At 45.5% G+C, this 20,346-nt stretch overlaps 1 protein-coding gene across 2 annotated transcripts in view; it reads right to left on the minus strand.

Annotated features, from left to right (window-relative positions):
- LOC147885393 (putative trehalose-phosphate phosphatase C) overlaps positions 1 to 20,346 on the minus strand; it is a 143,878-nt gene that overhangs the window by 98,132 nt on the left and 25,400 nt on the right. For both annotated transcript variants that reach the window (XM_087396389.1, XM_087396390.1), the window contains one exon: positions 3,446 to 3,568. In XM_087396389.1, the coding sequence (XP_087252515.1) occupies positions 3,446 to 3,568 (123 nt within the window). The remainder of the gene's footprint in view (positions 1 to 3,445; positions 3,569 to 20,346) is intronic.

Below are 20,346 nucleotides of genomic sequence, written 5' to 3' on the forward strand. Positions count from 1 at the left end.
AAATTACTGTCATAATGGACATGGGCTGCAAGAGGAATTATGGCATGTCGGATCAATTGTTGAAATTGTGCATGCTGCAAATAGCCTTTATTGATATGTTTCATCCGAATGGAATGCAAGGGCATGTCATCCCAGGGCTGACCAAACTGAATGTGCAGCCATAAAGGAGCATGGTCAGAGAGACCAAGGGAGTGATCAATCTCAATATGAAGGCAGAAATCTGTGTATTGCTGAGCCTGCAGTAAATACCATCTATCCAGGCGAGCCCAGTAGTTGGTAAAGGCATTATGATGATAGGTGTAGCCCACTATTCTAGTGTGCATGGCTGTCCATAGACCTTGCGCATGTGTCGTGGTGAGTAACTCTTCCCATGATTGCTTTTCATAAGGGATCATATGAGATCTTTGAGTAGTATTGTCAGAAGGCATGGGAGAGTTATTAAAGTCTCCACCAAGAAGAGCACAAGATCGCCATGGGTAAGAAGCAATAGCATGCCACATGGAGGCTCTGGAAGCAGAAGTTTGTGAAGCATAAACCGAGGCAAATTCCCAAATATCACCATTGACATCACATTGAATCACCATCCATCTGCCATCACAGTCATTAAAGGCAAGCTTGGGCTGCAGCTCATGTCTGACCAATATGCATAGACCCGAGAAAAGCTTAGTACCTGCATAGTGAATATCATAGCCCCCAAAATGGCCAACTTGGCCTGCCATAGAATGCTGGTTATGTTCTTGCAAACAGAGAATGTCTGGCTGCCTGGTTGAAACATAATTCCACACTAATCTCCACTTAGAGGGATTGCAGAGACCCTATATATTGAAAGTAACACAGAGAAGTTTATCAAGCATGAGGATATATACAAAGGAAGGGACCAAGAATGTACAACCAAAGAGTGCTAAGCATCTGCCATCATGGGCTGCAGCCCTTCCTTCCCTGGGTCAAAGGATAGCCCTTCCTCAGATTCACAGACAGGAATGTGTTTTTTGAGGACTCCAACCCAATTGAGTAAAGGCGGGGGAGTGGCTGAGGTAGAAGCTTGGCCTGGAGTAGGAGTAGATGCATCCCAGTGGCGAGATTGAAGGGGTCTTTGCACGCGCGCGCGCGCGCACACACACACACACACACACACACACAAACACACACAGAACCTCTGGTTCGAGCTCCACACAATCTGCAGAGTCTGCATCTGCCTTCAACTCTTCTGCATTTCTAGGATGAAGCCTCACTGCTACCCTTACTCTCCCACCTACTTAGTGGATGCCACAAACACTAGTACCTTGTTGCCTACCGACTATCCACATATGCCCAATCCCGACACATTGGAAAATTTACAAGACACCCTCAACAAAAAAATGCCCATACTTTCATGCACATATGGCTCGGGACAACCATGAAAATCACATGTCATCCTGTAACAAAACATCGTTCACACTGGATATCATGCTCTGGATTACCCTGGTACAACCACACTGCATTATCATATCCCATAAGTCCCTATAAAAAGCATTTACAATCTCAAAAAAATATTTACATCAGTATAAGTCTCTTGATGAGAGTGTTCATAAACTCAAAACTACCACCCACTAGCTATGTGCATAGCTATGTGCCTACCCTCCAATATAAACAGTGATCAAAAACTTTTTACAGATTTTATCCTATCAACACTAACTACAAACAATAATGCATCCCATTATCCTTTGAGTCATAAAGGTTATTGGAGACCTAAACAGTATTCTCTCTTCCAAAACTTCACCTTTTCATTTTCATTATCCGGACTATTACTATCCACGATATTTAGAGTCGAGTATGGGAAAAACCCAATGCTATGGTATTTCCTGAACCTCACTATAGACTACCAGGTTTTTCCAATGAGCCAGAAAGATGCGAATTCAAACCAAATGGCCACATTGTTTAAACCGAATGGCCACAATATTTAAAAAATACCTATATAATCCTTGACAACTATAATATTTCTATACTTGTGTTCTTTAGATAGAAACTTGAACATTTCTCATTTGTGTCTAACAATCACAGCTTATTATCATGTCAAATGACATTATGATACGTCATTTTATTGTTTTAAACAGCAAGGGATTATAGAAAGTACTGTATTAATATATGATGGAAACAAGGGAAAGAAATGAATGACTTTAGCCCTTCATAAGGCCTGCCAAAAAGGTTGGTGGAGGAATTTTCGAAGATGCATCACAAAATATGCTGGCGTGGAGATGGTAGGGACTAGGGGCAAGGAAGAGAGAGAGAGAGAGAGAGAGAGCGAGAGAGAGAGAGAGAGTTTGAAGTTAGGCGAAATACATGGGAGTGAAAATAGTAATTTGAGCATCAACCAATAGATGCAATTCCCTTCGTGAAGAAAATTATCACTAAGCCCTTCCCCTCCTGGGGCAGGCCAAAAACAGAGAAGGGATTTCATTTAGACAAAGAATTAATTATTTCCACATACTTGATGGCATTAGAAATGGTACCAATATTTACCAGATTATGAAAGAAGGTCAAGCAACAAGATAGAGGCAACTCAGAGCTGAAAGATGGATAAATATTAGAATTTTTATCATGCTGACCTCTTCTGTCCGGCCTATTTGACAGCCCAGATAAACATTATAATTTTTCTCATGCTGACCTCTTCTGTCCGGCCTATTTTACGATAAATTCACAACCACCAACAGCTCATGAAAGGTCCTATCTTTCTTTCCATTTATAATGGAAAAGAAGTATCATAATTGGAAGTTCCACTCCGTTCCTATCAACATTATTATGAAGTAATTTGGAGGCCCATGCATTGCAGATCAAGAAACGCACATGGATCCAGACACAAGCAAATCAGCTACAGCCAATCCCTGTATACTGCCTGGTGGCTTCTCCTCTTCATACAGTCAATGGCCACATTGAGCTTGGGCTAACAAGCATCACTTCATTCCTGGTTCCAAAACATTGGCAATCTTGGGTCAGACATTGATTTACTCTTCTAAGGATCCCTGGATAGGAATACTAAGGTGGCTCAGATATGCAATTCCTTACACCATCCACTGGGCTGTTCAGACTCTATGCTTACTATACTCAGGTTCCTTTTCACAAATGCAAATCAATATTTGCACCACTATTAAAATTCTATTTCTCAAGGTTTCATCCTCCCAAGGTCACTTTACCCTTATGTTCAACTTATATGCCACAGGAATCATTATATTTTTTCACTTGATAAAAAGGACCTATTTGCCCCCCACAAGTTATGCAAGGCAATGAGAACAAAGGAAATGTCCTATGAGAGAACCGGTTTTGGACAATCCTTTTTCTTTGGGGTGTGATTTTGAACAATCTTCAATTTAAGGTAGCCACAGTAAAAAGATTGCTGATTGGACAGAACTGATCATGCCCAAAAAATCAAAAAATGAAATTAAAAGTAACGATCCATTCTACAAATAACCTTAGAGTCTTTTGAGCGTAATCCATCCGCCTTGAAACCACTGCAGCCTTCCGCTGGCCCCATGATGTCCATTCCATGGCTACCAGCATAGTACAACTCCGGCAAATGGACAAATTCATAAACCTGCAAAAGAAGCACATTTAGCCAATAAACAACAATAATACGCAGTTTACGAACACAACAACAATTTCTGTCCTATCGCAGAATACAAGAAGTTGGGAAAGACATGTTCAATTGCAAGAGTTAAGAAAGATACATACATAGTGATTTTTTTTCCCCTCTTTTTTTAGGGGGGTTGGGGGGGGGGGGGGGGGGGGGGGGGGTTTACAAACATGAACCATACATCCTTTCTTCTCTTGAAGGATAAAAATAAGACTTGGAGAAAGGGAAAGAAGTCATATATCAATATCTATTCTTCAAGGAAAAGGAATAACCATTAGTTGACAACAATATTAAAACCTATATAAGAGTTGGATACTTGAACCCATTATTTTTTTGATACTTAGACATAAGTTTTTTTAAGTGGGTTGGTTTTTGATTCTTCTAAGCATGTGAATTGATTGAGGATGTGGCTATCCTTCTAGGTGAGCAATTAATATATATATACCTTTGTAAGACTAGAATAAGTCCAATCATACAAATTTAGATTTTTTGTTGTTCTAAAGATCAAAAATCTACACAGAAAATAAAAGAGAAAATGAAAGAGAAGAAAAAAAGAGAGGTAAACAAAAACTTTTATGAAAGACAAAAGGAAAGCAAGCAAAGCAACACTTATGTCGTCATCAGTGCCCAAGCATAAGCAGCTATACTGGGTTTCTAAAGACCTGCGGAGTCTGTTGGGAAAACCCAGTGCTTACTAAAATACGTCAAATAAACAAAAGAGAAAGAAAACAAGAAATAAAGAAGAAAGGAAGCAGGTGACTAAGCAAAAATAAACAAGCAAGTCAAGAAACAAACTCTTCCAAAAAACTGAAATAACGCACTCTCTCTCTCTCTCTCTCTCTCTCTCTCTCTCTCTCATTTAAAAGATCAAAAGCTAAATGGCCCTTTACACTTACGTATCGTTTACTACAAAGAGGCAAAAATATTGTTTGTGTAGGAGTTACCATATAGGAGTTATCATCTAGGTGAGTAATTCATGTTTGTGTAGGAGTTATCATTGAGAAACTAAAATTTTCACTTTAGGTCCCATATTGATAAGTTCACGGTAGCAAACTGTGGAAGAAAGCATAGTGGAAGAAATATAGGATTAGTTAGAATGAATTAGTCATTAATTTACTCTAGCTCAAGCACACCTAGATGCACTAGGTAAATTTTGCCAACACTCCGGAATGAAAGGCCATATTGTAAATTCAAAGGCCATGGTAATTGGAACAAGAAACAAGAAAATGTCCTTTCCATTCGAAGGGAAATCCCTAGAAGCAATCACAACCTACAAATACATGGGGCTTGAAATTGCAAAAAACTATAAGTGGAATGCATCATGGAAAGAAAAGTCATGGGAGGTGTGAAAGCATTATACAGCTTCCCAAAACAAATGCAAGAAAGGACATCTATGGAGCTGGGAAAAGAAAAAGTTTCTGTATGCAATGCTTTTCAAATGGTAGTCCTATGTGACTAATATACCTCTACAAGGTAAGAAGATGGGATGAAAGCAGACTCCCACGCAAAGCCATGAGGCAGCCAAAAATACATGATGGCACAAAGGGGGGATCAGGTGGATGGAGCGATGGGGATTACATGCTATGGATATTCCGGAGGATGAGGGGATATCGTAAAGCTAGTCATGCAGAAAATGCTGCAGAAATTATGGCAACACCCAAGAACAAAAACAAGCAAGAGACCAATCCAATGGAGAAGTAAAAAAATGCAGGAATACTTCGAGGGAGATATCACAATGTTCAAAGGGCACATAATCAGTAGAATAAGAACCAGCTCCCATGATCTAGAGCTGGAATAAGACAGAATTTCTGTTAGATATTATGTCTCTCGTGTAACTACACGGGAACCATCTAGCTCTACTTGTAAGCCCCCCCATATGAGGAGAAGGCATTAGAGTAGCTCGGTTATCCGGTAGGTCCTGATTTGGACACCAGATGGGGGCCATGTGTGGCCTGCTGGCAAGACAGCTTCAGATAGAGTTGGCACACTGCCAACTAGGCTACATGCAAGTGCAGGAAGGCATCCCATGACTGACCGCACTGAGGGTAGACGGAGCATTTCCCAGGGCAGCCCACTCTCGGGTTGCGGGGCCCGTTTGGAGACCCAGATGATCCCGAATGGCTTTGGGCCGAACAGAGACCGTAGGATAGTTGCTCTATTCTGCACCACGGTTCTAACGTGTGGTCGGTGGCCTATTTCGGGACCAACCTCCAGTCGGCCGTTTTTGGGCCGACTGGGTCAGTCTCCCAATTGGGTCTAACTGACTACGACTGGTGACTATATAAGAGTAAGCCCGTGAAGCCCATCATCATCACTGGCTACAGCAACCCTGATTCCTTAGCATCCAGCCTCCGTCCTCTACTGTTTCCAGCACGCCATCGAAGCATCTCACACAGGAGCACACGGCTGGGAGCAGCGCCATTTATTGTATTAGTTTTACGGTAATCAAATTTTTGATTCTCCATACTATCTGCTTTTCTCTCTTGCATACGAGATCATGTTATCTGTTGAGCACAGACGTTGTATTGTTTTCTTACAATCTCTTGCATACGAGATCCTATTATTTGTTGAGCACAGACGTTGTATTGTTTTCTTACACTTTCAAGGTAGGCAAGAATTTGGAAAATCTCTCCACAAGACAAATAGAAAATGAAGAGCACACACTCCTCCACTATAGACCATATATCAATATGAGGGAAAAGAAGAAGGAAAGTACAGCAGCAATGCCCTCAACCTAAGAGTCCTCATAAATCAACCAGCCAAGCAACTAGGTGCATATCTCAAGGAAATTTTCGGAAACATTGGTAAGATTCTAGACCGGCTGACCAAACACATACTAATCATTTAGGGCTTTTTGGAACTTGTACAAGATGGATGTAAAGAGATTCTATGCCTTTGATAGTAGTCTCTAATCCCATAGATCATATAGGTCTTGAGAAGACTTATATTCATGTGATATCATATCATAGTAAACTCAATATGCTAGGGTTTTCTAAGAAATTGGATAGATTTGGCAAAAGGGAAGATTGCATAAATGAGCAATCCGATTGAGGTATGCTAGGATCATTTCACACTCGTAGCCCTCCACCACTCTCTCTCTCTCTCTCTCTCTCTCTCTCTCTCTCCAAGTTGGGCTAAACCCCCAACCCAACCCGGCTGACCAAACACATACTAATCATTTCGGAAACATTGGTAAGATTCTAGACTGGCTGACCAAACACATACTAATCATTTAGGGCTTTTTGGAACTTGTACAAGATGGATGTAAAGAGATTCTATGCCTTTGATAGTAGTCTCTAATCCCATAGATCATATAGGTCTTGAGAAGACTTATATTCATGTGATATCATATCACAGTAAACTCAATATGCTAGGGTTTTATAAGAAATTGGATAGATTTGGCAAATGAAAAGATTGCATAAATGAGCAATCCAATTTAGAATGCTAGGATCATTTCACACTCGTAGCCCTCCACCTCTCTCTCTCTCTCTCTCTCTCTCTCTCTCTCTCTCTCAGAGGGGCTCTCAGAGGAGGTATGCAGCACGATTGGGGTGAAGCAGGGTTGCCCGCTCTCTCCTACTCTCTTTGGATTATATATTGATGAGCTAGAGATGTTTATACAGATGACACGCGGTGTGGGCTCTACTCTCTCAGGATCCTCCATTCCTATCCTCCTGTATGCGGACGATGTGGTTCTCATTTCCTCTACTGCTCAGGGCCTCCAGGCACATATTGAGGCACTCCACAGGTTTTGCCAGGACAGGGGGTTGACCGTAAACCTTGGCAAGACCAAGGTTATGGTTTTCAACACCTCTGATCGTATTTACAGCACGGATGAGTTTTGCTTCACATATGACGGACAGCCCATTGAGCTTGTTAGAGAGTACACTTATTTGGGGGCAGTTTTCAGGGGACCGGTTTTCACCATGACATATGCAGCACGAGATAGGATTAGTAAAGGGTATGCTTCGTTGGCTCATCTTGAGCGTCAGTGTTTTCAGTCCCACTTTCAGCATCCCGATACGAAATCCTTGCTTTTGATACATTGGTGAGACCAGCTGCGATGTATGCAGCTCCTTTCTGGGCAGGAGACCTCGGCGCTGCAGATTAGAGACGAGTAGAGAGGTTACAGATCATCATGTTCTCTCGGCTCATTAGGGCCAAGGCTACAGTTCCGCACGAGATCATGCTAGCAGAGTTTGGAGCTACTCCCCTTGCATTGGATGCAGCGTTTCAGTCGGTCATGTATTTGCATAGGGTTAGGGAGTTTGGAGACTCAGCAGCAGGCAGAGCTCGGTTGCCATGGTTAGCACTTGCATCTTCTATGGAGTTGGCACGATCTGGGGCCCGATACTGCTGGTACTTTAGACTCACTAGGTGGCTCACATCTCTTGGACTAGACATGGATAGACTGCCTCCCTTCCGATACAGCATAGATGCCCCTCATCTCGAGTTGACTCGCCACGAGCTTAGCCAGGTCACGAGAGCAGACTTGCTGCAACTTCATACGTATCGCACTTGGATTTATCCCACGCAGCTTCCGACAAAGATGGCCACATATCGTGACCACTTCCTTCGGATCTCAGAGGATGGATTTGTCATTCCACCAGGCTATACAGGTATCCACATGTCCCACTCACTGAGGATTGCCCTTGGCCAGCTTAGAGTCTCTTCGCATCAGCTCGAGATAGAGGCTGGTAGGATGCGATGCATGGAGGATGGACGGCGACCAGGCCGAGAGACCAGGATCTGCCCTTGTTGCACCATGGGAGAGGTGGAGTCAGAGGAGCACTTCATTTGCAGATGCCCGCTATATTATGAGCTCAGAGGTAGATTCCACTGTCTCTTCACGGATGGCTTTGGACCTCTCTCACGAGTGATGGACTACGAGGATCAGCATTGCCTAGCTCTTTATGTCAGGGAGGCCACTATGCTTCGACGAGACTACCTCAGAGACCATCAGCACAGACCGGAGCGTGATAGAGCCCAGCCTGATAGAGCTCAGGCACACGCTATACCAGAGGACAGAGACCAGGAGGAGCACGAGGAGGTCAGAGCTCACACAGGACACATGCCTCCACCCTGTGGATGTACATATGAGATGGTTTGTAGACGCCGCAGGATCTTGTTACATAGGGGACGTACTCGTCGCTTCATCTCCAGACGATCCAGGATGATGGCAGCTTTTCGGAGGAGACTTACTCATGGAGATCTCGCCCCACCAGCCGCTCACCTCACCTTTGCTCAGATTTGTACTCTCATAGCAGGAGGCAGAGTCGATGGACAGGATTTCCAGTATTATTTTGGTTCTCAGACTCCGTGACACCTGGACTTGTATCTTTGCATTGGCATATTGTACTCATCCCCCCATTTTGCACCCAGGGGCGGTTTCCTTGCATCTAGTTTACTTTGTATTTAGGCTCAGATTTGACATTATGTACTTTCACTTGCATTGTATTGCGTAACACTTAGATGATATTCGACGATGCCTCTTCTTTGTGGCACGTTGATTTTGTGCTATCTTGTATGCAGAGTTCTTGATGTCCCATGGGCCCATTTTGGCCTTTAGTGGACAATAATACACTTTCTTTCTTTCTTTCTTTCTCTCTCTCTCTCTCTCTCTCTCTCACTCGCACCATGGGAGAGGTGGAGTCAGAGGAGGACTTCATTTGCAGATGCCCGCTATATTATGAGCTCAGAGGTAGATTCCACTGTCTCTTCACGGATGGCTTTGGACCTCTCTCACGAGTGATGGACTACGAGGATCAGTATTGCCTAGCTCTTTATGTCAGGGAGGCCACTATGCTTCGACGAGACTACCTCAGAGACCATCAGCACAGACCGGAGCGTGATAGAGCCCAGCCTGATAGAGCTCAGGCACACGCTATACCAGAGGACAGAGACCAGGAGGAGCACGAGGAGGTCAGAGCTCACACAGGACACATGCCTCCACCCTGTGGATGTACATATGAGATGGTTTGTAGACGCCGCAGGATCTTGTTACATAGGGGACGTACTCGTCGCTTCATCTCCAGACGATCCAGGATGATGGCAGCTTTTCGGAGGAGACTTACTCATGGAGATCTCGCCCCACCAGCGGCTCACCTCACCTTTGCTCAGATTTGTACTCTCATAGCAGGAGGCAGAGTCGATGGACAGGATTTCCAGTATTATTTTGGTTCTCAGACTCCGTGACACCTGGACTTGTATCTTTGCATTGGCATATTGTACTCATCCCCCCATTTTGCACCCAGGGGCGGTTTCCTTACATCTAGTTTACTTTGTATTTAGGCTCAGATTTGACATTATGTACTTTCACTTGCATTGTATTGCGTAGCACTTAGATGATATTCGACGATGCCTCTTCTTTGTGGCACGTTGATTTTGTGCTATCTTGTATGCAGAGTTCTTGATGTCCCATGGGCCCATTTTGGCCTTTAGTGGACAATAATACACTTTCTTTCTTTCTTTCTTTCTCTCTCTCCGAGTTGGGCTAAACCCCAAACCCAACCCGAGGGTTAGGTTCAGCTATGGAGTTCAGCAAACAACCAATTGTGGATTGGCCTACCCTCTCCTCCAAGTCCCCCTCAACTCCTTCAACCTCCATCAGGACTCGGTACTCTACAATTGCAGCCATGATACCCTCTCCATATGCATGGAATTACCAACAAGAAGGCTCAAAACGACCCATCCTTGGGCAACAAGATCAGATTTTTTATCTGCAGCAAGCAGTGAGAGAGCTACGATTGGAACTGGCAGAAGTAAAGGCCCGACTTCACATTCTGGAAGGGCCTGGTAAGCAGGCTGTAATTGATGAAGCTGTAAAAACTTGCAAGGATTCCCCCCCTACCCCACAGCTAGTCTCTACAAGCTGAAGGGTACCAAAGTATGGATAGTTGAGGAGCTTACACAAGCTCAACTCAAAAAAAAGGCAACTGAATTAGCTAAAGTCAAGGCTGCCAGAAAGGTTGGAAAATGGGCAGTTTACCGTGAAGGCGTAGCCCTAATCAGAGAGTTTAAATCAAAACCAAAAGACTCTCGGTCTTAAACTGATGTATGGATGTTTACTCTTTCAGACTATTATGTAGGTACTCTAAATAATGTGGGTTGATTTTGCACTGACATGTGCCCTCCCTAAAGCAGATGTACTAGAGGGTTTATTGCTGTCCCAGAGACCTTTTGGTCTCCACTGGACATTATACTCTCTCTCTCTCTCTCTCTCTCTCTCTCTCTCTCGTGGTATGCACGCACAGAGAGATGGCTTGAACGACTGAGGGCTCCACATGGATAGACTACCTCCCGTCCAGTACAACATGGATGCTCCGTTTTCTCCCCTCCCACATATTTCGGACCTGGTTGGGACCAAGTGAACTCCCAGTGAAGCTTAGTTTCTACAAAGATCACTGCTTACATATCACAGAGGAGGGTTTCGTTGACCCCCCAAGATACACACAGATCTACTTACTCCATTCACTTAGGATCTCTATTGGGCAGTTCCGAGTGTCTTCACATAGACTTTGTATCAAGAGCGGCAGAGCAGAGTGACTACCCAGGGAGAGGCGCATATGCACATTATGTGACATGCAGGAGGTTGAGACAAAAGAGCACTTCATCTTCAAGTGTCCCGTTTACTATGAGATCTGAGGGCGTTTCTACTGCCTCTTCAGGGATAGCTACGAGATTTTGGCCTAGTTCCTCTCCTACCCAGACTAGCGATGTTTGGTAGGTTTCATTCATGAGGTATTAGACACCACGAGAGGATACTTCAAGCACGGAGACAGGAGAAAACTTTTTCATTGGTTGATCTCTATCCAGATCACATGGACCCCCACGAGACGAGGCCTCAATTGACCGTGACCCAGAGCCAGTGACCCTACAGCTCAGTCAAAAGGTTGACACACAGATCACACTTGGGGACATCCCCTCCCTGTTTAAAGTTAGAGCCCGACCAACAGGGGTCACGATAGCCCTGGTTAGATGCAGAGCTATGACCAAGAGACGTGCCAGGGCTGCACCTGTGAGTGGCCAATAGCACTCTATCGCCGATTTCATGCCACCATTGCCTCATCCACCCTGCTGTCCTGATGATGATGATGATGATGATGATGATGATGAGATTGATATATAGTCCACCACTGACATGACTATGCTGTACTTAGGACTTAGTACTCCCATTCTGCATTTTTTGCATTTTGCATTGGTGTGGATGCTCGTTTAGTAGCTCCACCACCACAGCTTGTTTGTACCAGGTTTTTCACAGTCTCATAGACCCATCGGTCTTTCGAAGACTTTAATAAACTCTCTCTCTCTCTCTCTCTCTCTCTCTCTCTCTCTCTCTCTCTCACTGTGCGATGACGCTTCGTAAAAGCGGCCTAGCACCTACGAGCTGTAATTGAGTAGGCCCTTGTAGGGATGTGATTTGGCTCTCTCTCTCTCTCATAGTTGTAACCTGAAGAATCTATTGGAACACCCAGCCCACAAGTTTGGAAGCTACTTAAAAGAAATCTTGGAACATCGCTGTAAAATTACTGGACTAGCACAGAAAATAGTCCAACTTTTATTTCAATGGTTGTAATGGATCACCATTTAATTTAATAGTGGTCACCAATCCCATAGATCTTGAGGGGCCCAAAAGGACTTTAATACAATCATATCATATTGCCTCTCTCTCTCTCTCTCTCTCTCTCTCTCTCTCGCTCTCTCGCTCTCTCTCTCTCTCTCTCTCTCTCTCTCTCTCTCATCCTCTCTACTGACTTTTGATGTGACATCTAATCCTATCTACTCTCCCTCCTCCTCCCTCCTATTTGCTGCATACTCTCTCTCTCCCTAGCCTACCCTCTCTCTCTCTCCGCTCAGCCTCCCCCGCTCAGCCTCTCCGCTCGCCAACTCAGCCTCACCTCTCTGTCACCTAGCCTTCTTGCCACTCAGCCTCCCCACCTACTCTCTCTCCGCCGCTGCCTACTAGCCTCTCCACCCACTAGCCGCTAGCCTGGCCTATCCTCTCCATCTGCTAGCCCCCTCCACCTACTAGCCTCTCCGCCTGCTTATAGCTCGCTGCATAGGGGGAGTTCTCATCAGCTAACCCAGCCTCACGCTGAGCTGAGCCCCTGGCTCAGTCTGACGTGTTAGTTCAAATAAAGGGGTCGTTGATTGCACAGGTCTTTTTCAATATGGAGTTCCCGAAAACGAAGCTTTTCCCATCGACTCCAGCCACCAAGAAGCCATCCTATGCCGCCATGGCATCGATGCCTTCCCCCTATGCTCTAACTTATCACAGATTTCAAAGTAAGCTTGATCCATATGGAGTTCCCGAAAACGAAGCTTTTCCCATCGACTCCAGCCACCAAGAAGCTATCCTACGCCGCCCTGGCATTGACGCCTTCCCCCTATGCTCTGACTTATCACAGATTTCAAAGTAAGCTTGATCCACACGAACGGATTTACTTCCTACAGCCAGAACTCAGAGATGCAAAGCTCTGCATTGCTTCTTTGGAGAAGATAGTTTCAGAAATGAAGAATGAAGGCAGACAAGAGGTAATACAAGAAGTCCTACAGCAATGCTACACTGCAACTCCGACACCACAGCTCGTAGTCAAGGTCCAAGAAATAGTCAACACTCAGCTCAAATCCATGGGACAGGAAATTACAGCAGCAATACAACAAGATCGACAAATGTGATCTCTATACTCAGGTAAGAGAGCAGCAAAACATAGTAAGTAACAAGAAGATTTTACGCATTGGAGGATTGCAAGACAACTGTCTCAGCTGTTTTAGAATGGAAGAGGAAGAGGAACACATTGATGAGAGCAAGATCATTCAACTCAAGAAGGCAGTACCACAAGTCGATTGGGATGAGAATGACATAAGCTTCATCACTCGAAAGGGTAACCAGGCACAGATTTACTTCAAAGAAAAAAGCTCCAGGATCAAGATCCTTAGACAAACCAACAAGCTGAAAGGTACTAGGATTTGGATATCTGAAGAGCTCAGACCCAACTCAAACAACGGGCAAATGAACTCATCAAAGTGAAAGAAGAAAGGAAGGTGAATGGGCGGTCTACTGAGATGGGCAAGCACTGATAAGAGATTTCAAACCTAAACCCAAAGACTCTCAGTCTTAAACTGATGTTATTCAGATCACTCTTACATAATACCTAAATGTAGTTATGTTCTGCTATTAAAATAATATGGGCCTGAGTTGTTGTACTCCTTCACAGACTGTCAGTCTCTAACTGATGTTGTAGTTTTGTGGTGTGTGTATTTTGTCCCATACACCCACGAGGTCTTCCAAGGACGTTAAAATCTCTCTCTCTCTCTCTCTCTCTCTCTCTCTCTCTCTCTCTCTCTCCTTGCTTTGCAGGTGCCGATGACACCCAGCCCTCTCGCAGCTCCCTACTCGCACACGAGCTTCTTGGCTGCGCCATCTCCCTAACGCTTGCCACAAGCCACGCCAACAGCACCTGGCATAACGCATGCTTGCCACATCACTGCTGACACATGGCACAACACATGCCTGCCACATCACTGCTGACACATGGCAGTGCCACATCAGCACATCAGGGCTCCCTTGCTGCGGTCACACGAGCTCCCACTGGATTGGCTCCAACTTGACAGAAAAGTGCAGAAGCAGAGAAAACATGTGAAGATTCTCTCTATTACTGCATTTTCCAGTTCAGCAAATAAACAAGGGCAAATACTTACATTGCACAATGCCTACAGGAGCATGTGTGGAGGACATATGGGGGAAACAAGAACTTGAAAATGCCATGACAGCTTACACAGCAGGGACCACTCCAAACATTATGTCCAATGTCCTCACCAGCCTCCAAAAGATATGCCTTGCATTGATTGAAAGAATCGATAGCTTGAAATCTACTGATGTGGCCCTCCTTGCGGAGAAGGCACATGTACATTAAACACTATCTGAAGTGAAAAAGAATGGAGGGAAAATGTAGGAGGAATGAAGGAAAGAAAGGGGAAAAAAGGAGGAATGGGAGAATCAAAAGGGTGAATGGATATGCGAGAAAAACAAGCTCCAGGACAGGGTACATGCTTTGGAGATTGAATTGCAGCAAATAAAGGACATGAAAGCACCCTCGGAAGGAAATTGCAAAGCAATGGAAAAGCTGAAAACAGAAAACGCCACTCTCAGGAAGGACATTGCCACCATGCAGGAAACAATGCAAGGCATACATGCTGAGCTTAAACAACAAATCAGCAAAGGGGAAGCTAAGATGTTGGAATGGAAGGATGTGGTCAAAAAGGGCACAACAGCCCCCAAAAAAGAATTTATCTCCAAAGCACTTGACGAGGAAAAAAGGAGGACCAGCAAAGCATTAAATGTCTTAGTGAGGGGGCTTCCGATGGGAGACACTCCGATGAGAGATGCCAAAAATACTGTTCACCAAAATGGGAGTCAATCTCACTTGTGAGACAGCCTGGAGGGTGGGTAAACCTGAGGCACCCTCAAAGCCACTAGTGCTGAAATTCCGGGCAGCCATGGACCAGAGGACCCTCATGAGCACAAGGACGACTTTGAAGGGACTCTTACAATAGGAACATCGCAGGGAAGGTATGATAAAAGTAATGGCAGCAAGGGAAGCAGGGAAATGGGCTGTATATAGGGATGGTAGGGTGATAATTCGAGAAAGAGGAGATAAAGAGGATAAAGAAGAGAAGGAAGAGAAGGAAGAGGGAGAATTGTGACGGTGTCAAGCTCATAGGATGTGACACAGCACATAGCGGGGATTGAAAATAGCAGTATGGAATTGTAATGGCACATTATGATTTGACCCAGGGGGCTTCCTGGAGACATATAATGATAGAGATATGATTTTCTACACCGAAACACACGAGAGTCCAAAGCGAGGGCTGCCCACAGTGACTGGATACACATGGGAATCAGCTCACAGAAGAGAGTTGAGAAGAGATAGCGGAGTTCATGGCTCCGGTGGACAGCTCCCAGATGCTCGGCCTATCTTCATTGCAATATGCTACTTTCCTCCAGACACGTCATCCTATGCACGAGAGATCACTACAGATGGACAGTCCATGTGAGACGATCCATGATGACATCACGGAGTTTTCTAGACAAGGAGACACTCTCCTACTAGGGTACTTCAATGCACGGACAGGAAATAGACAGGTGGGCCTACTTGACTTCTCAGATGATGACAAAGACCCACACATGGTCCCGGATACACGACTTCACCATACCCCCCCCCCACTGGAGCTGATCACTCATACTTGACCTTCCATATCGCCACCACCACGCCAACCACATGGAGAGCTCCCCCCACCCATCAGATCCACTTTGACCATGCTCTTGACCCAGTATACATGAGCCATCTAGCCAGGGAGATCCTAGCTATACTTGGAGATGACATAGACCCCACAAACGCCTCTGACACCCTTGTCTCAGTGGTACAGGACGCTGCTATTAGATCTTTTCCCACAACCCGATCCAGGCAAGCTAGAGATGGGAAGATGCCTCAGAACCCTTGGTTCGACGACAAGTGCAGAGAGGCAAGGGCCCACTACACATAGCAGCATACTTTGAGTCATCTGACGCCACCTGAAGCACAGAGGATCTATCGATGACAACATGCCATAAGAGACGGGCTTTCCTCACACATAGGAAGACCCAGATGTGTGGCAAACGTATGCATGCTCCCTCTATGAAGCCCAGATGCAGACACCGCCGGATATGTCCTCCACGCCTAGGCCCACCACTTGTCATCTGTTCACCACACAGAATGTACGGGCTGCACTTCACCATCTACACAATCGGAGAGCGCAAGACCACGAGGGCCTCTGGACTGAGCACTTTGCACATGGACAAGAGGTGGTAGCCCTGATCCTAGCACAAATATTCAACCGGGCTGTTTGTCACGAATTTTCACCTTCTTAGAGTATCACCACTATTGTACCGATACACAAAGCCGGGGAACTATCAGACCCTTATGATTGGCCACACTCTAGCCAAGATTTATGGATCAGTTCTAGAGAGGGAACTCAGCAGTCATACAGAGGCTCGGGGACAGCAGGCACTAGGACAGGCAAGATTCTGGAGACAGCACTCTACCCTAGATCACATCTTCACTTTGAGGGCTATCATTGAGGAGGCGAGGTCTACACACCAGAAAGTCTACACATGCTTTGTAGACTTTAGGAAGGTTTTTGACACTGTCCCACAATCCCGCATGATCAAGTGGTTACAGGAGCTGCAGATTCCAGAGACACTCATATGGGGGGTGATGAGCCTATATGAGTTAGTCAGAGGCCGAGTTCGTGTCCCAAGAGGCCTATCGGATTGGGTTGAGAGTACGATTGGAGTGAAGCAAGGATGTCCCCTCTCACCGACTCTCTTCGGGCTGTACATTGATGAGATCACCTCTTTCAAAGACCGTCTAGGGGGCGAAGGATCACCACTGGCCGATCTCATGATACAGATATTGCTATACGTTGATGACATAGTCCTCATCTCATCCTCAGCGGAGGGGCTGCAGAGACACTTGGAGGCCCTAGAGGTGTTCTGTAGAGAGAGAGACCTGACAGTCAACCTTGGAAAGACCAAGGTTATGGTCTTCAACACCCCATACGCAGTAATCCTACAACTCAATTTCACTTATCGAAACGAGCCAGTGGATATAGTGCAGTCATACACATATTTGGGAGCAGTTGTCACAGGACCCCTTTTCACTATGGCACATGCAGCCTAGGCACGACTCACACGGGGACGGGGTGCTCTGGCCCGATTGGAGAGGCAGTGTTTCCAAGCACACTTCCAGGATCCACCGACGAAGTGCTGGCTTTTCGATATGCTAGTGCGACCAACTGCCTTGTATGTAGCACCTTTCTGGGGATGTGATCTACCGATAGCAATGTGAAGACATTTGAGCGATTACAGGTGACCATGGGGTCTAGGACGATTCGGAGCAAGCCCTCACTCCCGCATGAGATAATATAGGCAGAGTTCACCATGACACCACTACAGATTGATGCCATCTTTCAGATAGTGACTTTCATCATAGAGTCTTGGACTTATCCCATTGGAGACTACCGAGGCTGGCTCTGGAGACATCCAAACGACTGGCGGAGGGTGGGGCAGAAACATGGTATGCATGTATATCCACATGGTTTGCCAGACACGGGATTCAGATGGACAGGCTCCCTCCCTTTCAGTATACTTTGGATGCACCCCCTGAGCCGATCCCGCGAGATGAGATTAACCGTATCATACGGTTAGATCTTCTCCAGCTCCAAACATCTCGAGCTTGGGGGGGAGATCAGGAGCTCCCCACCAACACACAATTCTATTGTGATAAATTCCTGAATGTTTCAGAGGATGGATTCATCGTCAGACCCCTATATCTAGAGGACAGAAAAGTCTCACATGCGCTGAGGATCACCATTGGGCAGATGCGGGTTTCATCCCATCAGCTGAGGATTGGGATAGGGAGAGCAGCACGTATACCTAGAGAGCAGCGAACCTGCACGCTATGCACACTGGGAGTGGTTTAGACAGAGGAACACTAGTTTTGCACCTGCCTACTACGAGATCTGGGATGAGACCACTGCCTCTATCAGGATGGGAGTGGCTTCGGCCCACTATCACGCTTGATCAATTTCCATGACCAGGTCTGCATTGGGCTCTACCTACTTTGAGATGCGCCCACACAGGGAGACCTTGCTACGCCAGATCAGAGAGCAGCAGGAGGCGATCACACCACAGGATGCAGAGGCTAACCACAGACAGCGGCACATCACAGATTTTTATGCATTCGAGTCAGCTCCAGGACATAGTGGAGGAGGATGCTATGCGGGCAGCCTGGATTACCGAGAAAGGACTGCAGAGGCCACCCACGACACGGAGACCGCCCAGAGCACACTCGATTGAGGTTCGCCCTATCACAGCTTTCCTCAGAGGGGGCCGCCCAAGACGAGGGGTCACTCTGAACATAGCTCAGCAGGTTCAGAGATCAAGGAGACCACGCCCCCCTCCGATGCCACAATATGAGACAGCCAGACAGACTCAGATTCGAGACATTTTCACCGCTCATAGACGAGCCACCACAGTGTCCGGTTTCAGTTTCTGAGTTTCCAACCCAGTTCCAGTTCTCAGCCTGCTCACGATAGTAGATAGCACATGATATGATATGATATATTTATTTATTTTTGTACTTGTTTTTGTTTGAGCCAGTGAGCTATATTTATTTCAGCATAGTACTCAGCAAAGGGTCTTAGCACGCCCTTTGCCTCAGCCCCTTGTGGCTGCCAGTATGAGTTTTTCTCTTTGGTGTCACTTTGTCCCATAGGCCCACGAGGCCTTCTGTGGACGTTAATATTTCTTTCTTTTCTTTCTTTTCTCTCTCTCTGTACAGCAAAGGGCAGTTGTATATGACTCAGCAAAGGGCCTTAGTGAGCCCTTTGCCTCAGCCCAACAGAGGCTTGTATGAGTTACTTTGATATAGTTCTTTGTCTCATACACCCACGAGGCCTCCCGAAGGCAGTAATCTTTCTCTCTCTCTCTCTCTCTCTCTCACATGTGCACTCCTTGACCCTCTGTGGTTTATCCAGATGATGTAAGGATTTTGTTTTGTACTTTGTACGTTGAAGCCCATGAGGCTTCTGCGGACGTTAATATTTCTTTCTTTCTTTCTTTCTTCCTTTCTCTCTCTCTCTCTCTCTCTCCCTCATGGGAAAGCTCTAGACACACAAGGGCTGGTAGCAGAAATGTTAAAACATGGGGAGGAGAGAAGACAACAAAATGCTTACCAAGGTTATGAATATGGCTCTAAATGAAGGGTTCTCCAAAAAATGGCAGCTTAGTAGGATTGTACCGATCCATAAGCAAGGGGGGATAGCAAGATGGCAAAGAATGATTGGACAATCATGGTGAGCAACCTAATGGCAAAGTTATATAGCACTATCCTTGAACAAAAAAATCAACAAATGGATGGAGGAACAGGGAGTCATGGCACTATCCCAAGCAAGGTTTCGTCGCAAACACTCAGTAGATGATCGTTTAGTTGCCATAAGGGCATGAAAGAGCCAAACATACGAAAGAGGTTTTCTACTGTTGCTTTATAGATTTCAAGAGGGCCTTCAATACAGTCCCTCATAAGAAGCTATGGGAAAGTCTGGAAAAGCTTAAAGTCCCTCAAGAACTCAACAAAACCACATACTATTTCTATGAAAGAGCTCTGGCAGACTTAGCGTAGCCACTGGTGGATGGATCAAAGCCCAAGGGGAAAGTTGTCATAAAGCAAGGATGCCCGCTCTCACCAACACTTATCGGCCTCTTTATTGATGATTTGGAAGAGTGGATGAGAATACACAGCAAGGAGGATGTTCGGATTGTAGGGTACACTTTGCTAATGCTTATCTACGCAAATGACATGGATGCACTCAGAGAATTCTGCAGACAATCAGGGATGCTTGTCAATATAGGTACGATAAAAGTAATGGTAACCGGGAGACGTGATAAACAAGTAGATGTCGTCTTAGAAGGGGAGCCCCTAGAAACATCGACGAACACATGTATTTCAATATCTAGGACTATACTCCACGGACAACTACACATGGACATAAATGTTTTCTAATAGGGGAGTTAGGGATTAAGGCACAGACACCCTATAAAAACAACCTTCAGAAAAACTAAAGAGAACACAGAATCCACAACAGGGTTCACCTCTCCTACAAGGGTGACTACCTGTCTTCAAGTTTGGAGCATTTTT

This window comes from Dipteris shenzhenensis, chromosome 25, assembly GCF_047967505.1.
Source record: "Dipteris shenzhenensis isolate YYH24624 ecotype China chromosome 25, Dip_SZ_1.0, whole genome shotgun sequence".
In the NCBI taxonomy this organism is placed as follows: Eukaryota; Viridiplantae; Streptophyta; class Polypodiopsida; order Gleicheniales; family Dipteridaceae; genus Dipteris; species Dipteris shenzhenensis.